At 40.9% G+C, this 16,333-nt stretch overlaps 2 protein-coding genes across 3 annotated transcripts in view; one reads left to right on the forward strand and one right to left on the reverse strand.

Annotated features, from left to right (window-relative positions):
• Mastl (microtubule associated serine/threonine kinase like) overlaps window positions 1-7,502 on the reverse strand; it is a 43,907-nt gene extending 36,405 nt beyond the window's left edge. For both annotated transcript variants that reach the window (XM_075970661.1, XM_075970660.1), the window contains exons 1-2: window positions 7,291-7,502; window positions 3,410-3,547 (exon numbers count right to left, since the gene is read on the reverse strand). In XM_075970661.1, the coding sequence (XP_075826776.1) occupies window positions 3,410-3,547; window positions 7,291-7,473 (321 nt within the window). In that variant the 5' untranslated portion in view covers window positions 7,474-7,502. The remainder of the gene's footprint in view (window positions 1-3,409; window positions 3,548-7,290) is intronic.
• Window positions 7,503-7,668: 166 nt separating this feature from the next.
• The window catches only part of Yme1l1 (YME1 like 1 ATPase), a 37,379-nt gene continuing 28,714 nt past the window's right edge, over window positions 7,669-16,333 (forward strand). Inside the window, exons 1-4 of the mRNA XM_075970659.1 lie at window positions 7,669-8,392; window positions 11,750-11,878; window positions 13,380-13,542; window positions 15,430-15,528. Coding sequence (XP_075826774.1) covers window positions 8,360-8,392; window positions 11,750-11,878; window positions 13,380-13,542; window positions 15,430-15,528 — 424 coding nt within the window. The 5' untranslated portion in view covers window positions 7,669-8,359. The remainder of the gene's footprint in view (window positions 8,393-11,749; window positions 11,879-13,379; window positions 13,543-15,429; window positions 15,529-16,333) is intronic.

Genomic DNA, 16,333 nt, shown 5'->3' on the forward strand with positions numbered 1-16,333 from the left:
TTATAAAGCACTCTACTACTGAGCTATAGCTTCAGGCCTCTGGATCTCTAATAAACCCCTCGATAGTGTGGCCATGTTTGTCTATGGACCACATTTTGAGTACCAAGATATAAACCAGTAATAAAGTAGGATGTGTAAGACATGTCTATTATCAACGAAATGTCTAGAATAAATGAAAATAGAACTGGAAATATAGCTTAGTGGCAGGATTCCTCCCTAGCATGTGTAGGGCTCTGAGTTTGCACCCCAGCACCATATATAAACAATAAACCAAAAACAAAAGAAATAAAAATACTATACCTGTTTAATAATTCTAGAGTGAGAACAAAAAGCTACAATGCTGAGCAATCACACCTACCACTTACCTATTGTTTTAATAGAATTGGAAGCTACTGGCTACCAGTGAGTTAAATCAGGGTCAATAACAGAGACACAATCATGGTTTTTATACACATACGTGTAAAACAGGATGCTGTGAAGACATTTGAAGGCCTCCGGAAGAATTAAAGGATTAAGCAGAGGCAGGTAAGCACAGATAACTTATCAACCCGGGATCATGTCTGGCTTGAGCCCCATCTGCATCTAGCTGCACGTACAAATCCTCTCCAAACAAAGCAGTTAGGTCACCCTGACCTATATATACCTCCCTGCCAATCCTTATTAGCTCTTCTTTTGTGGTGAAACACATCTTGAAACTTATCTTGAAACCAGAGGTGGTAGGTCAGTCCAGTCTACACTGGTGCAGTCAGACAATCCATGTTCTAAACATGAAATTTTAAAGGAAAACTCCATGTATGACCTTATGCCTATGCATAATTGGGCATGTATAGAATTAAAGTCAGAGACATCACAGGAAAGGACATGCATAATAGGCAAAAGCTTACGTAAGCCAAGCTTTCAATCAAACAGAGAAGCACCACACCCCTCTAGAAATCAACTCCTCTTCCTGCTGGAAGCCCCAGGCAGTAACCAGGGAGCTCTGCAGCAAATTTCTCAGCGCTGTTATTCTTTTCAGCTATCGAAACCGCACATCCTCTGTGTCTTTGCATAACACTTTGCTTGGTGTTGGGTGGTATCCATGTGTGTGTGTTTCTTCAATTCTTGGAGCAAGATGCTGACAACCAGGACTCATCTGGTCCAGGTTGGTAACAAGACAACGCTCCCACCTTCTTTGGACATAGCATTCAAGGATATTACCCTTTTTATTTTTTTTCTGTGAAGATGCAGATAATAAACACTTTGGGCTTTGTGGGATTCTGTTACAGTTATTTCACTCTGCCATTGTAATACTGCTGAAGATGTAGGTAACAAAAGGATGTGGTTAGGTTCCAATAAAACTTTACCCACTGACTAAAATTCAAATTTCAATGTAATTTTCAAATAACAAAAAAAGTATTTTCTTGTTGTTGTGTGGTATCCATGGGTATTCACAGGGCCGGAGGACATCAGGGATACTACTCTGTCTCTGTGGCTTGGTGGGCAGCAAGCCTCAGTGATATTTGTGTTTTGTGACCCTACATAAAGCACTAGTATTACAGGGCCATCTATGATTACACTTAGCGTATTATGAGCTCTAGGAATTTGAACTCAGGTCCTCCTGGCTATGCAGCAAGAACTCTTGCCCACTGAACTATTCCAATTTCCAAAAATAGTCTTTGAAGTTTTTTTCTTAATGTCCTCCCACCCCCCACTTTTCTAAAGCATAGTCTTCTGTATCCAGGATGGCCTCAAACTTGTTTGAACACCCAATCCTCCTGCCTCTACCTCCTCAGTGCTGGGATTAAATGTGCTTACCAACACATCCAGTTTATTTGGTGCTCTAAACCCAGAGCAAAAATAAATAATTAAATTAAATTAAATTTCAAAAAAAAAGCAAATGTTCTTCTTGGCTCCTAACAGTCAGACTTGGTCATAGGTTAGTGGTTTGTAACCACTAGCTTAGCAGATGGAAAGTCAATTGCTCTTCTATTTGGTATTCATTTTTTTTAATTTATTTATTTATTAAAGATTTCTGTCTCTTCCCCGCCACCGCCTCCCATTTCCCTCCCCCTCCCTCAATCAAGTCCCCCTCTCTCTTCAGCCCAAAGAGCAATCAGGGTTCCCTGCCCTGTGGGAAGTCCAAGGACCACCCACCTCCATCCAGGTGGGTATTCATTTTTTATAGTGAATCACCTGAAGAACAGAATGCTATTTCACACTGCTTTATAACCTAGACATTTTCTGAAGGTGCTCTGCTTGATCTTACTGATCTCTCTCTCTCTCTCTCTCTCTCTCTCTCTCTCTCTCTCTCTCTCTCTCTCTCTCTCTCTCTCTCTCTCTCTCTCTCTCTCTGAGGCTCAGGCTGGCCCAGAATGTGCAATGTTCTTGCTTCCCTTCCAAATGCTAAGATTATAGACCTGTGCCATCTTGCACAGCTTTTAGCTTTGTTTTGGAGCTTAGCTTTCCCACACAAACTTGTATCCTCACACCAAAACTACTTCCCTAGCACCACCAGGGATCAGCTTCATCAGTGGAGCGTATCACAACCCAACACCGAAATTCACTTGACTAAAGAAAACAGAACCAGACAAAGACCTGAAACAGTTTCATCAACAACATAATCATCAAAGAAATGATCAAATTCGAGATTAAATAGTGAAATGCTATGTTGTCAAAAGGTTGCTGTTCCCTGTATGATCCCATGTACCATTTATTGAACTGTGGCTTATTAAAAAATAAAAGGACAACAAAAATGCCTTGATTGTAAATTCATCCTGATGCAATAAAAAAAAGCACTCAGCACTATGCTACCAAACCTTCTTCCTTTCTAAAATTCCTGACTATATTATTAGATTTTTGTACCACATTTAACACTAGTTAAATTTACTTGAAGGTTTCCTAAAGTTTGGAAGCAGACTAAATCATCAGGTACCAGACCAGTTTTTAGACTAGATATCATTTTTATAACTCACTTAAAGTATTCTTCAGGTAAACATTTAAATCAGTAAACTTTGATAAAGCACATTTCCCCCATAATGTCAACAGCCTTCAAACAATCAGTTGAAGGCCAGTAGCAGGAGAGAAGACTAAAATCCTCAAAGTAAAGGAAGCCTGCCTTCAGATGGCTTGTAGAACTGGCAGCATTAATCCTTCATCAGCCTCGCAAGGAACAAACCTAGTAGTTTCGACTACCAACCAATTAAGAGCTGAATAACTGGATTCCTTAAACAAATCCCTTTTACTGTGTCTTTACATACATACAAACACATCCTATTGGTTCTTTTTCTTTGGAAAGTTCTCACTAAAACAGCATGTAAGTTGGTGAAGGCCATTAAACTTGCAAGTGGTAGAGCAGAAAGTTAAATGCAAGCATGCTAGACAGACGCCGTGCTCTTGGAGGGCACCAGAGGGCATCAAGCCGTTCACTCACCAGGTAGACATTGCTGGCTGACTGCAGCGAGTAGAAGAGGTGCACAACGAAAGGACTTTTACTCAGAGCCAGGGCATCTCTCTCAGCTTGCACCTGATGAGTCATGTTTTTATTGATCATGTCTGCTTTTTTGACAACCTATAAAAGAGGACATGACACCAAACACATTTACCCCCTTTCTTACTAGAAAGGATTCAGAAGTTTCAAAGTTGCTATCATAAAAACACCAAGATAAGAGCTATAGATGTCATTTAGATTTGACCAGCGTTAGAAAACTGCCAGATGAATATCTCAGTTGTTAAAGAAGAAAACATTTTTTAAAAAGATAACAGTGCTTGCTGTGGGACTAAACAGCAAAAGTACTTGAGAAAGAAAAGGAATTAAACTCTTTCTAATGATCTGTTTGTTTGTAGGAAAGTTTTATTAATAACAAGGTCAAAAGATAATATTATTGTTTCTAATAATCCCATCGAATACATACACATATACATTTTAGCTTCTCGTTCTTTAACAGAGAGGAATAGAGCATAATTGTCGAGGACTGGAAAGATGGCCCCGTGGTTAAGAGTGTGTATTACTCTGACAGAGGACCCAAGTTCAGTCCCCAGTACCCAGGTCAGAAAGCTCACAACTGCCTGTGAGTCCAGTTCCTAGGAATCTCCAACACCTTGACCTCTACAGGCATCCACACATGTGGCACAGACTCACATACATATACATATTCCTTGACAGAGGGGAACAGAGTGAAAACGTTGCGGGCTGGAGAGATTGCTGAGTGGTTAAAAGTACTTTCCTTATGGAGGATCTGAGTTTGCTTCCCAGCATATGGTGTCTCACAACCATCTGTAACTCTACTTCCAGGGAATCCAGCATCTTCTTGTGGCCTCCCTAGGTACCAGGTCTGTGTATGGTCCACATACATACATTCAGCCAAAATGCTCATACACATAAAATAAAGAATTCAACCCTCCCTTTTTTTAATGTTAAAGTCTGTCTCAGGAACAATGACAGCTGGTCATGGTGACACTTGCCTGTAATATCAGCATTTAGGAGGCCGAGGCAAGCATGGACCACAGAGCAAGACTCTAATCTCAAAAAATATAAAACAAAACAGAATTCTGAAATATTCTCAAGTGCTGCCTTACAGAAAAATATGAGCTATATTCTCATCCTTATGAATCTGAGGCTGGCCTTGAATTTACTATGTAGCTGAGGATGCCCTTGAACTCTCAGTCTTCCCACCTCTACCTCACAAGTGTTGACTGTACAGGTGTGTGCTATCACATCTGGCCAAATTATACCTTTTAAGTTTCAAGGTAATAGGTAAGAAACAAAACAATACATTCAAGTTGGAGCAGTAGATGCAATAGAAATATTAGGATCATATAATTTTCAAAGAATTAATGAAAATATTAAAAACACCCACTGGAATCAATGCTTATTATAAAAAGGCATTCACTTAACGTGTTTAATAAAATGATTACTACATGATAAATTCTAGCTTTACCTCATTTTCTTAAGAAAAACCAAGGGGAGGGCTAGGGATGTAGATCAGTGACAGAGCACTTGCCTGTCATGGGTTAGGCCCAGGTCTGTCCTTCCCAGCACTGTAGAGATAAACACAGCAAACCTACGATGTGATTCTACCTGTTATCTCCCGGGACTGGCAGAATCTCCATGGAGGCCTGTTTGCTTTGTTTACCACTATACCCCAGATCCAAAAACTATTTATTGAACAGATTAATTGGTGTTTTCAGATCAACAATCATTGCTTGACATGTTATCGAAGGAAAAACAGTTAAGGAACTGGAATAAACAAGTTCTGGGTCACAAAATATAATTCATGGCTTTGAGGAACCGGTTGGCGGTTTGGGCGTTGCTAGAACATAAATTATGAGGAACACACAGTGAAGGTCTAGGGCCAAAAATTGGGAGTATGACTGATTGCCTAAGGATTCTGGATTTTGGCCTGCACAGCACAGCCTAAGAATGGATTAAAAGTAAAAATAATGATTCGAGTTAAGGGACTATTTCAATCAACTAGGTATAGAAATGAAGGCCTGATGAACCTCAAACCACCAAGCAAATTAAAAAAAAAAAAAGGATGCAAAAGACCATACACTGTATGATTTCTGTGAAATGTCCAGAAAAGGCAACCTTGCAGAGACATAGAGTGGGTTGGTGCACACGGCATGTAATCCCAGCACTTGGAAGATGGAGCCAGGAGCATCAGCAGTTCAAAGCCAGCCAGCCTTAGCTACATCACAGTCTAAGGCTATTTGGGGCAAATTTGGGTCAGAGAGAGAGAGAAAGAGAGAGACAGAGACACAGAGAGACAGAGACAGACAGAGAGAGAGAGAGACAGACAGACAGACAGAGAGCAGTGGAGAGGGGAAAGGTTAGCAGTTAAAGGAAGCGGCACTAGGTCAGGCAGAAAAGGCCATTTCCTGGGCTATGGAACTATCCTAATATTGGATTGCGATGATGGTTATACAACTACTTATTAAAATCATCACTGAACTGCACTTTTATAAACAAGTGGGGAGAGATGAGGGCCTGAACATAGCTATTAATTTAAGAATGAAAAACTAAAAATAAATAATGTCTTCCAGAGGGAAAACAGGGATATTAAAAGATAAGCTACATGGATGAAATATAAGAAGGAACACTGTCTCAAGCCTCTAGCCTGCAGGGTAGGTAGGATGTTGGAGGTAGTGAAGGAAGAGAAGGAACACAGGCGGCAGCCTTCAGTCAGCCGCAGAGGACCGCTCACCCTGCCCTAGTTACTCAACGGTGCACACCAGAAATCTCAATTCGTCGACAGTCTGCTTCCCTTTGTTAGTTTCACTATTGGCTGAGAACCAAGAGTGGACAGAACAATTTGAAGTGCATATGACTGTTTTTAAGATTACATACAGGCCTTTAATCCCAGCACTCGGGAGGCAGAGGCAGGCAGATCTCTGTGAGATTGAGGCCAGCCTGGTCTATAAGAGCTAGTTCCAGGACAGACTCCAAAGCCACAGAGAAACCCTGTCTGGAAAAAGCCAAAACCAAACAAACCAAAACAAAAAAAGGATTACATACAGATAATAAGGCTTGATTTAGGACACATTTCTTTTTACTTGCTCTATAAATGATCTTAAAATCTAGATATCACTATGGAAAAATTGAAAAGGAAAAATGAAGTTTAATGAGATCTTTTGGTTGTACAGCACTTGCTCCTGCCTATTAATCTATTATCAAATGGATGGAATTAAAACATAATCTGAAAGTAACTATTACAATCTTAATGAAAGTATCAAACTTAATCCTGGCGAAGCCCAAGTCAGCAAAGAACAAAAGTCCAGATGATACATAAAATAAATGATACTTTAATCAAAAATTTCACAACATAAATCTTAGAACAAAAAATTAATATAATGCAACTTTCTCTTGATAAGAGTGGGATTTGAAATTAGCGTCTACAAAACAATCATGTTTGTGAAAGCAAAATTCTGTACGTGAAGCAAACAAGGAAACCATAACCAACAGGTACTTAAGGCCTTTTGGATTTTGAAACGTGAGTCAGGAATCATGGCTGTGGCTCCAAGCCTCTGCGTTTAGCCTCGGTTTTATCATTTGTTAACACTGGCCAGGTCAACGTTGAATAAATTTTGCTATTTTCACTGGGCAGTGATTTTTGGGATACAGGAAAGAAGGACAGGGAAAGGGAAAAGACACACCTGCTCACTGCAGTCAGCCCAAACGCGGCCGTCAGCACGCAGGACTGTGCAGGCTTCGGCAAGCAGGGCCAGGCAGCAGCCCCAGAGCCTGTCCAGCAACGAGGAAGGAGGACAGCAGGGGAGGACCGTCTAAGACCCTCTGCCTTCTAGACTTCCTACCTTCACTGCGTACAACTTGCCGCCTTTCTGCCCCAGGTACACTTTCCCGAATGCACCACGGCTAATGGGCTTCACTATGGTGAACTCCTCAATGGAGGGTGGTCTTGGCACCGGAATTCTATTCACGTACTCCTCTGTCGCTGAGCCTCCGTCATTCTCCCCACTCCCTGAAACGGACTCCATAGCCGTACAGGTCCCACTGCAGCTGCAACTCCCGCCAATTAGATTCAAATAGAGGCTCCGCCTACGCCGGACGCCTCCCGTGACGCCTCCCGTGACGTCACCACGCGGCTGCGCCCCGGCGGCTTTAAGCCAGCACCGCTGGGCGGAGCCGACGAGTTGATGGGCGGGGCCGGAGGGGCGTTGGGCGGAGCCGGCAGGTCGCTGGGCGGGGCTCCAGCTTGGTTCGCGTTTGGCCAGTTCTGCCCTATGTTCCCAGGCCAAGTGTGACGGGATGGTGCAGTTGCTGGCCAGCGAGCGAAGGGACTACTAGGACTTTAATGCGGATCGAATCCAGTGGGGTCCTTCCAGGTCCCAGTCAAGATCTGCAGTTCTCTCTCCCTCTGCCTGAGCTAGAAGCCAGGCTGACTGTTAAGTGAAGCAATGGCTAGGGATGAGGTGTGGAAGCTAGCGAAGTCACAGAATGTGGAGAACCTGGGTGAGCGGGGAGCGCGGCTGGCCCCGTACTGAATTCAGAAATAGACTAGGAGCGACTAAAACAACACCCAATTTATTGTGGAAAAAAAAAACAAACCAAACCCCAAATCAACTCCCACAGTGAAATACTACCGGGAAGAGGCAGGAGGCTGACGGCCGTGGAGGTGAGGTGAGCGTGGGGGCGTTCACTTGCTCCGGAAGTACTGTTTCGTTAGCCTCTTGTCTTCCGGGGCAGGTGTCGGCGTAGCAGCTATAGGGCGGGGAAGCCATTTTTTGTTTCTGGGAAGAGTAAGGAAGAAACCGGGACAAAAGCGAGGGGACAGAAAGAGAAAATAAAAGGGCTCAGCCCCTTTCCTCTGAACTGAAGCTAGGAAGCAGTTTCGGCTGGCGGCAAGGTCCCGAGGGCCCAGAGATGTTCTCCCTGTCGAGCACTGTGCAGCCCCAGGTGAGCCCAGCATTTAGCCGTTTTCCTGCGGCCCTTTTGCGACTGTTTTCCGGATGCTGCCGTAGAATCGGGTTTTCCGAAGCGAAGTAGTGAGGGAAGCGACGAGCTCAATGTGAGTCGCGGCTGAAAGTAGATCAGGGGACAATCCTGAGACTAAAATGCAAACTAAAAAGCATTGGCAGCCAAGCCCTAAGAGGGCAGAGGCGTGATCTTACGGTGGCGGATCATAGCTTATCGGATGGCTTGTGCGGGGTTTCTGTTAAAGACAATTCAGGCATTGTTTATGGTTGTACATTCTGAGATGGTGGTTTGTGAAGTCTACGCGAGAGGTAAAGAGGACAAGTAATGTTCTTTCCATCTACCTCTTTCTGAAACCCCTTTTTTTCTTCAAGCCTAATGTAACTTAAACAAATGTACCCTAGTATTTTGAATAGCCATCATTATTTTTTTTTCTGGTCAGAATTAACTCGTGTACATTTTTGAGTCATCAGATTCTTACTATTAAATAGTTTAAGAATTGATTTGTATTCCTTATTTTTAGGGTCTTTCTTTGAGGACCCAAATTGTGTTAATTAATGTCTTTTTCCTTGATTAATTTTTTTTTGATGATAACAGACAATGGTTTCTATGACCAGATTTTCGTTTGTAGGCTTTCTCTGGCTTCTTGTTGTGTGGAAAATAGGAGAGGGCAAAAGTAGAAGGGTTACGGATTAAGGATGCTGCTGAACTAACCCAGGAAAGGGATGCCATCCCAATCAAGTAGTGTTCCATAATTATGGAAAAGAAATACAGATGTCTAGTGTAGCACCAGTCTTCAGGGAAGGGGCAAGAGGATTAGGAATTGACATCCAGTCTATCAGGAAAAACAAAATAGAATTTCACTTGGTTCTAAGTGAGGGAAATGGTGGAAAGTGATGTTTCTGTTTTGGTCAACTCGATACAGTAAAGCGACTGTTTTCCAGGATGGCAGTGTCTGGGGAAGTCCTAGTAATTGAAAAACCAGTAGATAGGGGCTGTTGAATATAAAATTAATTAGTTTCTCTCAAGAAGACATGATGGATAGTTTACTGTCATGGAGTAGAAGACATACATGGTAGAGGGGCCAAAGAGAGCAAGGTGGGAAACCCCCTGCCGTAACAGCGTCAATTTGTTCCTCAGGACTGGACTTCCATGACTTAAATCCTTGATTGTTTTGGGTTTCATAAAACTGGATCTTTCTATGTAGCATAGAACAATTGGCTTGTAGTAATATAGTAAAATAGACTCCTAGCTAAACACCTATAACACTGCTGTTATAATGGAAACTGAATTCAGCATGAATTTTAAAGGGAAGAAATACAATACTAGCTAATTTTTATGTCCCAGGTATTAAATTATTTAAATTATGGGCCTTGGTATATAATCAGAGCCTATTTTATTCACTCAACATCAGACCTGTTTGTCATCCCCTTATACACTGTTAGGCTGGAGTGCAGCACTGAGCACTAAAACACAAAAGAGTCCTTGCCTTATGGAGTTTATCTTTTATTGGGTAATATGATACAATAAAAGAAATACTTTATTTTATGGTCTTCCTGACGACAAGCTTCTGTGAAATTCTTAGAATTTCTTGAGTTATTGGTAAATCATAAGCCCCCATGGATTACATCTGTGTTTGTCCTAATGAGGTGACTTTTAATCTGCAAATAACCTCAGAGTAGGGCAGGGCGATGGTGGCATACGCCTTTAATCCCAGCACTCGGGAGGCAGAGGCAGGCGGATCTCTGTGAGTTCGAGACCAGCCTGGTCTAGAGAGCTAGTTCCAGGACAGGCTCCAAAGCCACAGAGAAACCCTGTCTCTAAAAACAAAAACAAAAACAAAAATAATAACCTCAGAGTAGAACTAGTCAGACAAGGTAATCTTAGCATCCTGTAATTCCCGCATCTTCAGGCAGTAATTGAGCTATAGGAGGGTGTTACATCAGAGCTCCAGAGAGGATGTCCTCCACTAGGTGTTCTGCCTGGCCTTGTCCTGTGTACTTCTTTATGTTCATTTCTGTTTCTCCTTATAGATGGGCAATATAAATAAAGTATTTTCATGTGTTCTTTGAGCCCCTTCTAACCCAGGGAGTGAAGGGCATTTAATAAAGAACCGAACTGGAGTCGATGTTCAGGTTCTACAGGTGTTAGATTTTTAAGCCAAAGGGTGACTGATTTTAATATGATCATTTTATCTCGGGCTGGGAGCGTGCTGGAGCTGGGTAAGGGCAGGAGCAGGCGAGTAGGTGGCAGGGGTTAGGACAAGATGGTGGCGGTGGGGAAATATAACATTAGAAAATTCTTGCTATTCTGTGGAAGTGACTTCTATTTTTCCACTTCCCTCATGGTGGTTCTCTTCAGCTTTCCATCTACTTTAAAATTATGCTGTTAAAATTATCTTATTAAGGTGCATGCATTTGTCAAATCATTTCCTTAGAATAAATTTCTAGATAGTAGATTTTGGAGGATGAAAAATATATATTTCAAATTTATTAATTTTTATGACATGGTCACTGTGTAGTTCTGGTTGGCTTTGAACTCTATATAGACCAAGCAATCCTTGAACTTACAGAGATCTGCTTGTCTCTTCCTCCGCAGTGCTGAGATAAAAGGTATGTACCATTGTGCCTGACTTTTAACATATCCAGAATAGTATCATGAAAGAGTAAACCAATTTCTTTCTACCTCCAGCAAATGTTTTTGTTTTGTTTTGTTTTTCAAGACAGGATTTCTCTGTGTAACAATTCTGGCTGTCCTGGAACTAGCTCTTGTAGACCAGACTGGCCTCGAACTCACAGAGATCCGCCTGTCTCTGCATCCTGAGTGCTGGGATTAAAGGTGTGCGCCAACACTGCCTGGCAAGGATGAACAATTTTTAATGTCTAGTTTTGTTGATTTGTTTTTTGCATGTGTACGTGTGTTTATTGTGTCTGTCTCAATTTTTTTGTTTGTGTGTGTATGTGTTTGAATGTTTGGTGCTGGATCTCAAGCCTAGATCATCTATCTCTTCAGCTGTGCATGGCTCTACCCCTGAGCCGTATCTCAGCTTACCCATAATTTTGATATCTGGTATATATTTAACTTTTTTTTTAATCAAGACAGGGCTTCTCTCTGTATCTCTGGCTGTCCTGGAACTCACTCTGTAGATCAGGCTGGCCTCAAACTCACAGAGATCCGCCTGCCTCTGCCTCCCTGAGTGCTGAGATTAAAGGTGTGCACCACCACCACTGCCCAGCTGTTTTGACTTTTAACAGATCCTAAATCCTGACCAGAAAAGAAATTGTTTCTGTTTTTTTTTTTAAACATTCCTCTTAATTTGAAATTGTATCTGTTTTCTAGGTTACAGTTCCTCTCAGTCATCTCATCAATGCTTTCCACTCACCGAAAAGCATATCTGTTTCTGTGAACACACCTGTTCAGAAGCAGCGCCGAGACACAGCTCCTGAGCATGACACTCCGAGTAGTGAGGTAATAGTTACTTGAGCTATATGAGAAAATTTTAATCACACTTGGTCAAGTGTTGTCTGACTACAGGGCAAGGTCAGTTCGGGCACCCTCTCCTCTATTGCTTAGGGTCTTAGCTGGGGTCATCCTTATGGACTCCTGGTAATTTCTTTAGTGCCAGGTTTCTTGATAGCTCCATAACAGCTCCCTTAATCAAAGTATCTCTTTCCTTGCCCTCCATCTCTGGCATTCCCTCATTTTGACTATCCTGTTCCCTCAAGGTCTTCTCCCCCTCCCATTCTCCCCTCCTCCTGTCTCACCCCCCCATCTCACCTCCCCACCCCATGCTTCCAGTTTTTTTCAGGAGATCTTGTCTATTTCCCCTTCCCAAGGGGATCTATATATATTTTTCTTAGGTTTCACCTTGTTACTTAATTTCTCTGGGGTCGTGGACTGTATAGATTCCTTTGCTTTACAGTTAGAATCCACTTAGGAGTGAGTACATACCATGTTCATCTTTCTGGGTCTGGGTTACCTCACTCGGGATGTTTTTTTCTAGTTCCATCCATTTGCATGCAAATTTCAAGATGCCATTGTTTTTTAGTGCGTAGTACTCCATTGTGTAAATGCACCACATTTTCTTTATCCATTCTTTGGTTGAGGGGCATCTAGGTTGTTTCCATGTTCTGGCTATGACAAATAATGCTGCTGTGAACATAGTTGAACAAATGTCCTTGTAGTATGATTGAGCATCTTTGGGTATATGTGTAAGAGTGGTATTTCTGGGTCCTGAGGAAGATTGATTCCCAATTTTCTGAGAAACCGCCATAGTAATTTCCAGAGTGGTTGTACAAGTTTGCATTCCCACCAGTAATGGAGGTGTGTTCCGCTCATCTTTGTGCTTCTTTTTCCCTATTTGCCCAGTTTTCTTGTTCATTTTTGTAGACACACCATTGCTTTTCTTCTCTTTTGATAACCTTGCTCTCCAATCATACAGCCCTAGAAAACCTTATTACTGAAAGTACTGTAAAGTTGAATTTATAAGTTAAACATAATAAGAGATTAATAGCAATTAATAATAAAAATAACAATTATATTGCAATGAAAGTTATATCAATGTGATCTCTCTTAAAATAGTCTGTTTTACTGTACTCCACCCAGCCAATACTATTCTTATGAGTGGCAGATGATGGTTAGGTTGGCAACTAGGTCGCAGTGCTTTCTATGCAGAGAGGGAAAACAATGTTAAGTCTCACATCATTGGGAATCATAATGTTTAACTAACTGGTGCTTTTGTTATAGTGAGAAATGTCATCTATTTAGGGAGACTGTTAGGGCTTTTTTTTTTTTGGTCAAACCCATAATGAACCTTAGTAAAACTAGAACCATCAGAATATTTATATTAACTTATTTTAATAATTAAGATGTCAGTTCATTTTTTTTAATTTAAAAAATCCTTATTGTTTTTGATAAGTATCTTTTAAATGTCTCATTAATGTTAATTTGGCGGTTTTGTCTTTTATAGCCTGTACTTAATTTAAAGGACCTTGGATTATCTGAATTAAAAATTGGACAGATTGATCAACTGGTAGAAAATCTACTTCCTGGGTTTTATAAAGACAAAAGAGTTTATTCCCATTGGCATACATCTCATGTCTCAGCACAGTCCTTCTTCGAAAATAAATATGGTATGTTAGTTATTATTCTTGAACTTACTGATGATGTTTATACTATATTAACATTTACTATGGGCCAGTTCTTTTTTGAAGTGTTTTTTTTTAATTTGTAATTTTCTTACAGTTATAATGTTATATTTATATAAAAATTGTAAAGTACAGAAAATTTGTCTGTACTCTTTTGCTTCCCATAGTATTGATATCAGGGCTTGCTCATATTATGTAAGCTTTTTAACCACTGAGCTACATGTCCAGTCTATGAATATCTTTTCTGTGGTGCTCCGTGGGATTGAACCCTTGACCTCACTGAGGCTAGGCAAACACTCTCCTTGATGTACTGAGTTATATCTTTAACACTTTAATTAATTTTCATTTTGAGCCAGGGTTTTGGCAGTTATTCTAGCAGGTCTTATATTTGGTGTCTTCCTGTCTAAACCTCCTGAAGAGCTGGGATTATAGGGCTGTGCCACATGTGATTCTGCTCCCCCCCCCCTCCACACGCCAAAACACGGTTTCTCTGTGTAGCCCTCACTGTTCTGGAATTCACTATGCAGACCAGGCTGGTCTTGAACTCAGAGATCTACCTGCTTCTGCTTCCTAGGTGCTGTAGTTAAGTTAAAACTGTGTGCATCACTGCCTAGCCTACAACCTTCTTAAAGTATCAGAATTCCAGGGCTGGAAAGGTGGCTCAGAGGTTAAGAGGCTATTCTTCCAGAGGTCCTGAGTTCTATTCTCAGCAACCACATGGTGGCTCACAACCATTTGTAATGAGATCTGGTGCCCTCTTCTGCCATGTAAGCATATATCCAGGCAGAACACTGTATACATAATAAAACAAAAATTCAAAATACCTGTTTTATATTGATGGAAAAACACGTTTTAAAAGTCAGTATAAATTGTAGGATTTCAAGAATAAAAAAGACTAAAAATTGTAAGAGTGAGGAAAAAAAAAACAGTTTTAAAGTTTGAGGGCTTAGACTACAGTCTTGATTGAGTCGTTTGTCTTTGACTTCCTAAAGTGCTGGGCTCATAGTAAATCTTCAGGGCACATTTTTACTTTAATGTTTTAATACTTTTATTCTCCTGTTTTTCTAATCTGCATTTTTACAATTTAAGATTCTTCATACTGTGAGCTGCTTGGCTTCACTTGGGCAGACAGAAATATTAGAAATGAGTTTCTTAGTTGGACTCTTGAGAAATTTTTGAAAAATGCCTTAAGTGTTACTGGAACATAAAAACAAATACTAACCACGGAAGAGCTGAGGCTGGGAGTATAGTTCAGTGGTTCTGTGAGGCCTTGAGTTGCAAGCCTGGCTGTCAGAGAAAACCTTTTCATATTTGGCAATTCTTTATGATTTTGGGTTTTTTGAGACAGGGTCTCCCTATGTAGCCCTGGCTGTCCTGGAAGTCACTGTGTAGACCAGGCTGGTCTTGAACTCAAGAGTTCCACCTGCCTCTGCCTCCCAGCTCTGGATTAAAGATGATTGCAAACACACCTGGCTTTACTCTAGATCCTTCAAGCAGAGCAGAAGCTGTGTTTGCAGTGTTCTGTGATACAGGGCTTCGAGATGGCCTTTAAGCAATAGCAGTCGTTAACCACTCTATCCTTTTAATAAAAGACATTGTTTTTCCTTTTTTTAACCTCTAAATTTGAATTTAGTTTCATGGGCAGCTATAAACACACGCCAGAGAAAAATAGTAACCTAAGGTAAGTGATAGTGAAACGAGGGATTGTGAGATATAAAGGAGTTACATTAGTGCATCAAATGTCTTTCTTAAAATACTCTGTGATTCATTGTCATTTTTCCTGATATTTATAAATTTATATTTTATACAGTTTTTCATGTGTTTTTGCCTTGGCTTGACAACTGGAGAATAACTTTTTCATTTTCCTTGCAGGTCACTTAGATATGTTCAATACACTGCGCTCCTCTAGCCTGCACAGACAATATCCAAAAACTCTTCGAAGCATTTGTTCAGATCTTCAATATTTTCCAAGTACGAGAAAACTGTGTTTATTTTGAAAAATTTGATAAGTATATTTAATAAGACTTGTTTTTGTTAATGGTGGTAATTATCTATTTATAGTATAGTAGACTTAAAAGTATTTGTGATTATTAATTTGGTTGGTTCTGTAATTTTTGAGACAGGTTTCATTGTGTTAACCTAGACAGGCTTTTAACTTGTAGTCTTCTTCAGCCTCTTCTGTGTTTGAGGTTAAAGATATATTCCACCATACTTGGCTTTATGAACTTTTGAAAATAAAAGTATTTCTTTTTTATGGTTTATTTAACTTTATTTTATGTGCATTGGTGTGAAGGGATCAGATCCCCTGCAACTGGATCTTTAGACAGTTGTGAGCTGCTATGTGGGTGCTAGGAATTGAACCCGGGTCCTCTAGAAGAGCAGTCAGTACTCTTAACCACTGAGCCATCTCTCCAGCCCCCTAAAAGTATTTCTTATTTGTATAGTTGTTCCACCTGCATGTTATGTCTGTGTACCATACCATACTTGCCTGGTTTCCCCTGAGGCCAGAGGAGGGCATCAGGTCTCCTGAAACTGGAGCCACCATATGGTTTCTGGGAATTGAACCCAGGTCCTCTGGAAGAGCATCCAGTGCTGCCAACTGCTTACCCATCTCTCCAGTCCTCTTTATAAATGCTGAGCCACAAAATAATAATAGAAGCTGTGTTAGTGCTAAGGACTACGGTAAATCAGACTTGGGAAACTCATCTACACTTGTTTCAAAGTAATTAACTAAGCATGTTTGTCTACTTACCGTCACCTCCAAAAACCCACTGAA

This window comes from Microtus pennsylvanicus, chromosome 4 (assembly GCF_037038515.1).
Source record: "Microtus pennsylvanicus isolate mMicPen1 chromosome 4, mMicPen1.hap1, whole genome shotgun sequence".
In the NCBI taxonomy this organism is placed as follows: domain Eukaryota; kingdom Metazoa; phylum Chordata; class Mammalia; order Rodentia; family Cricetidae; genus Microtus; species Microtus pennsylvanicus.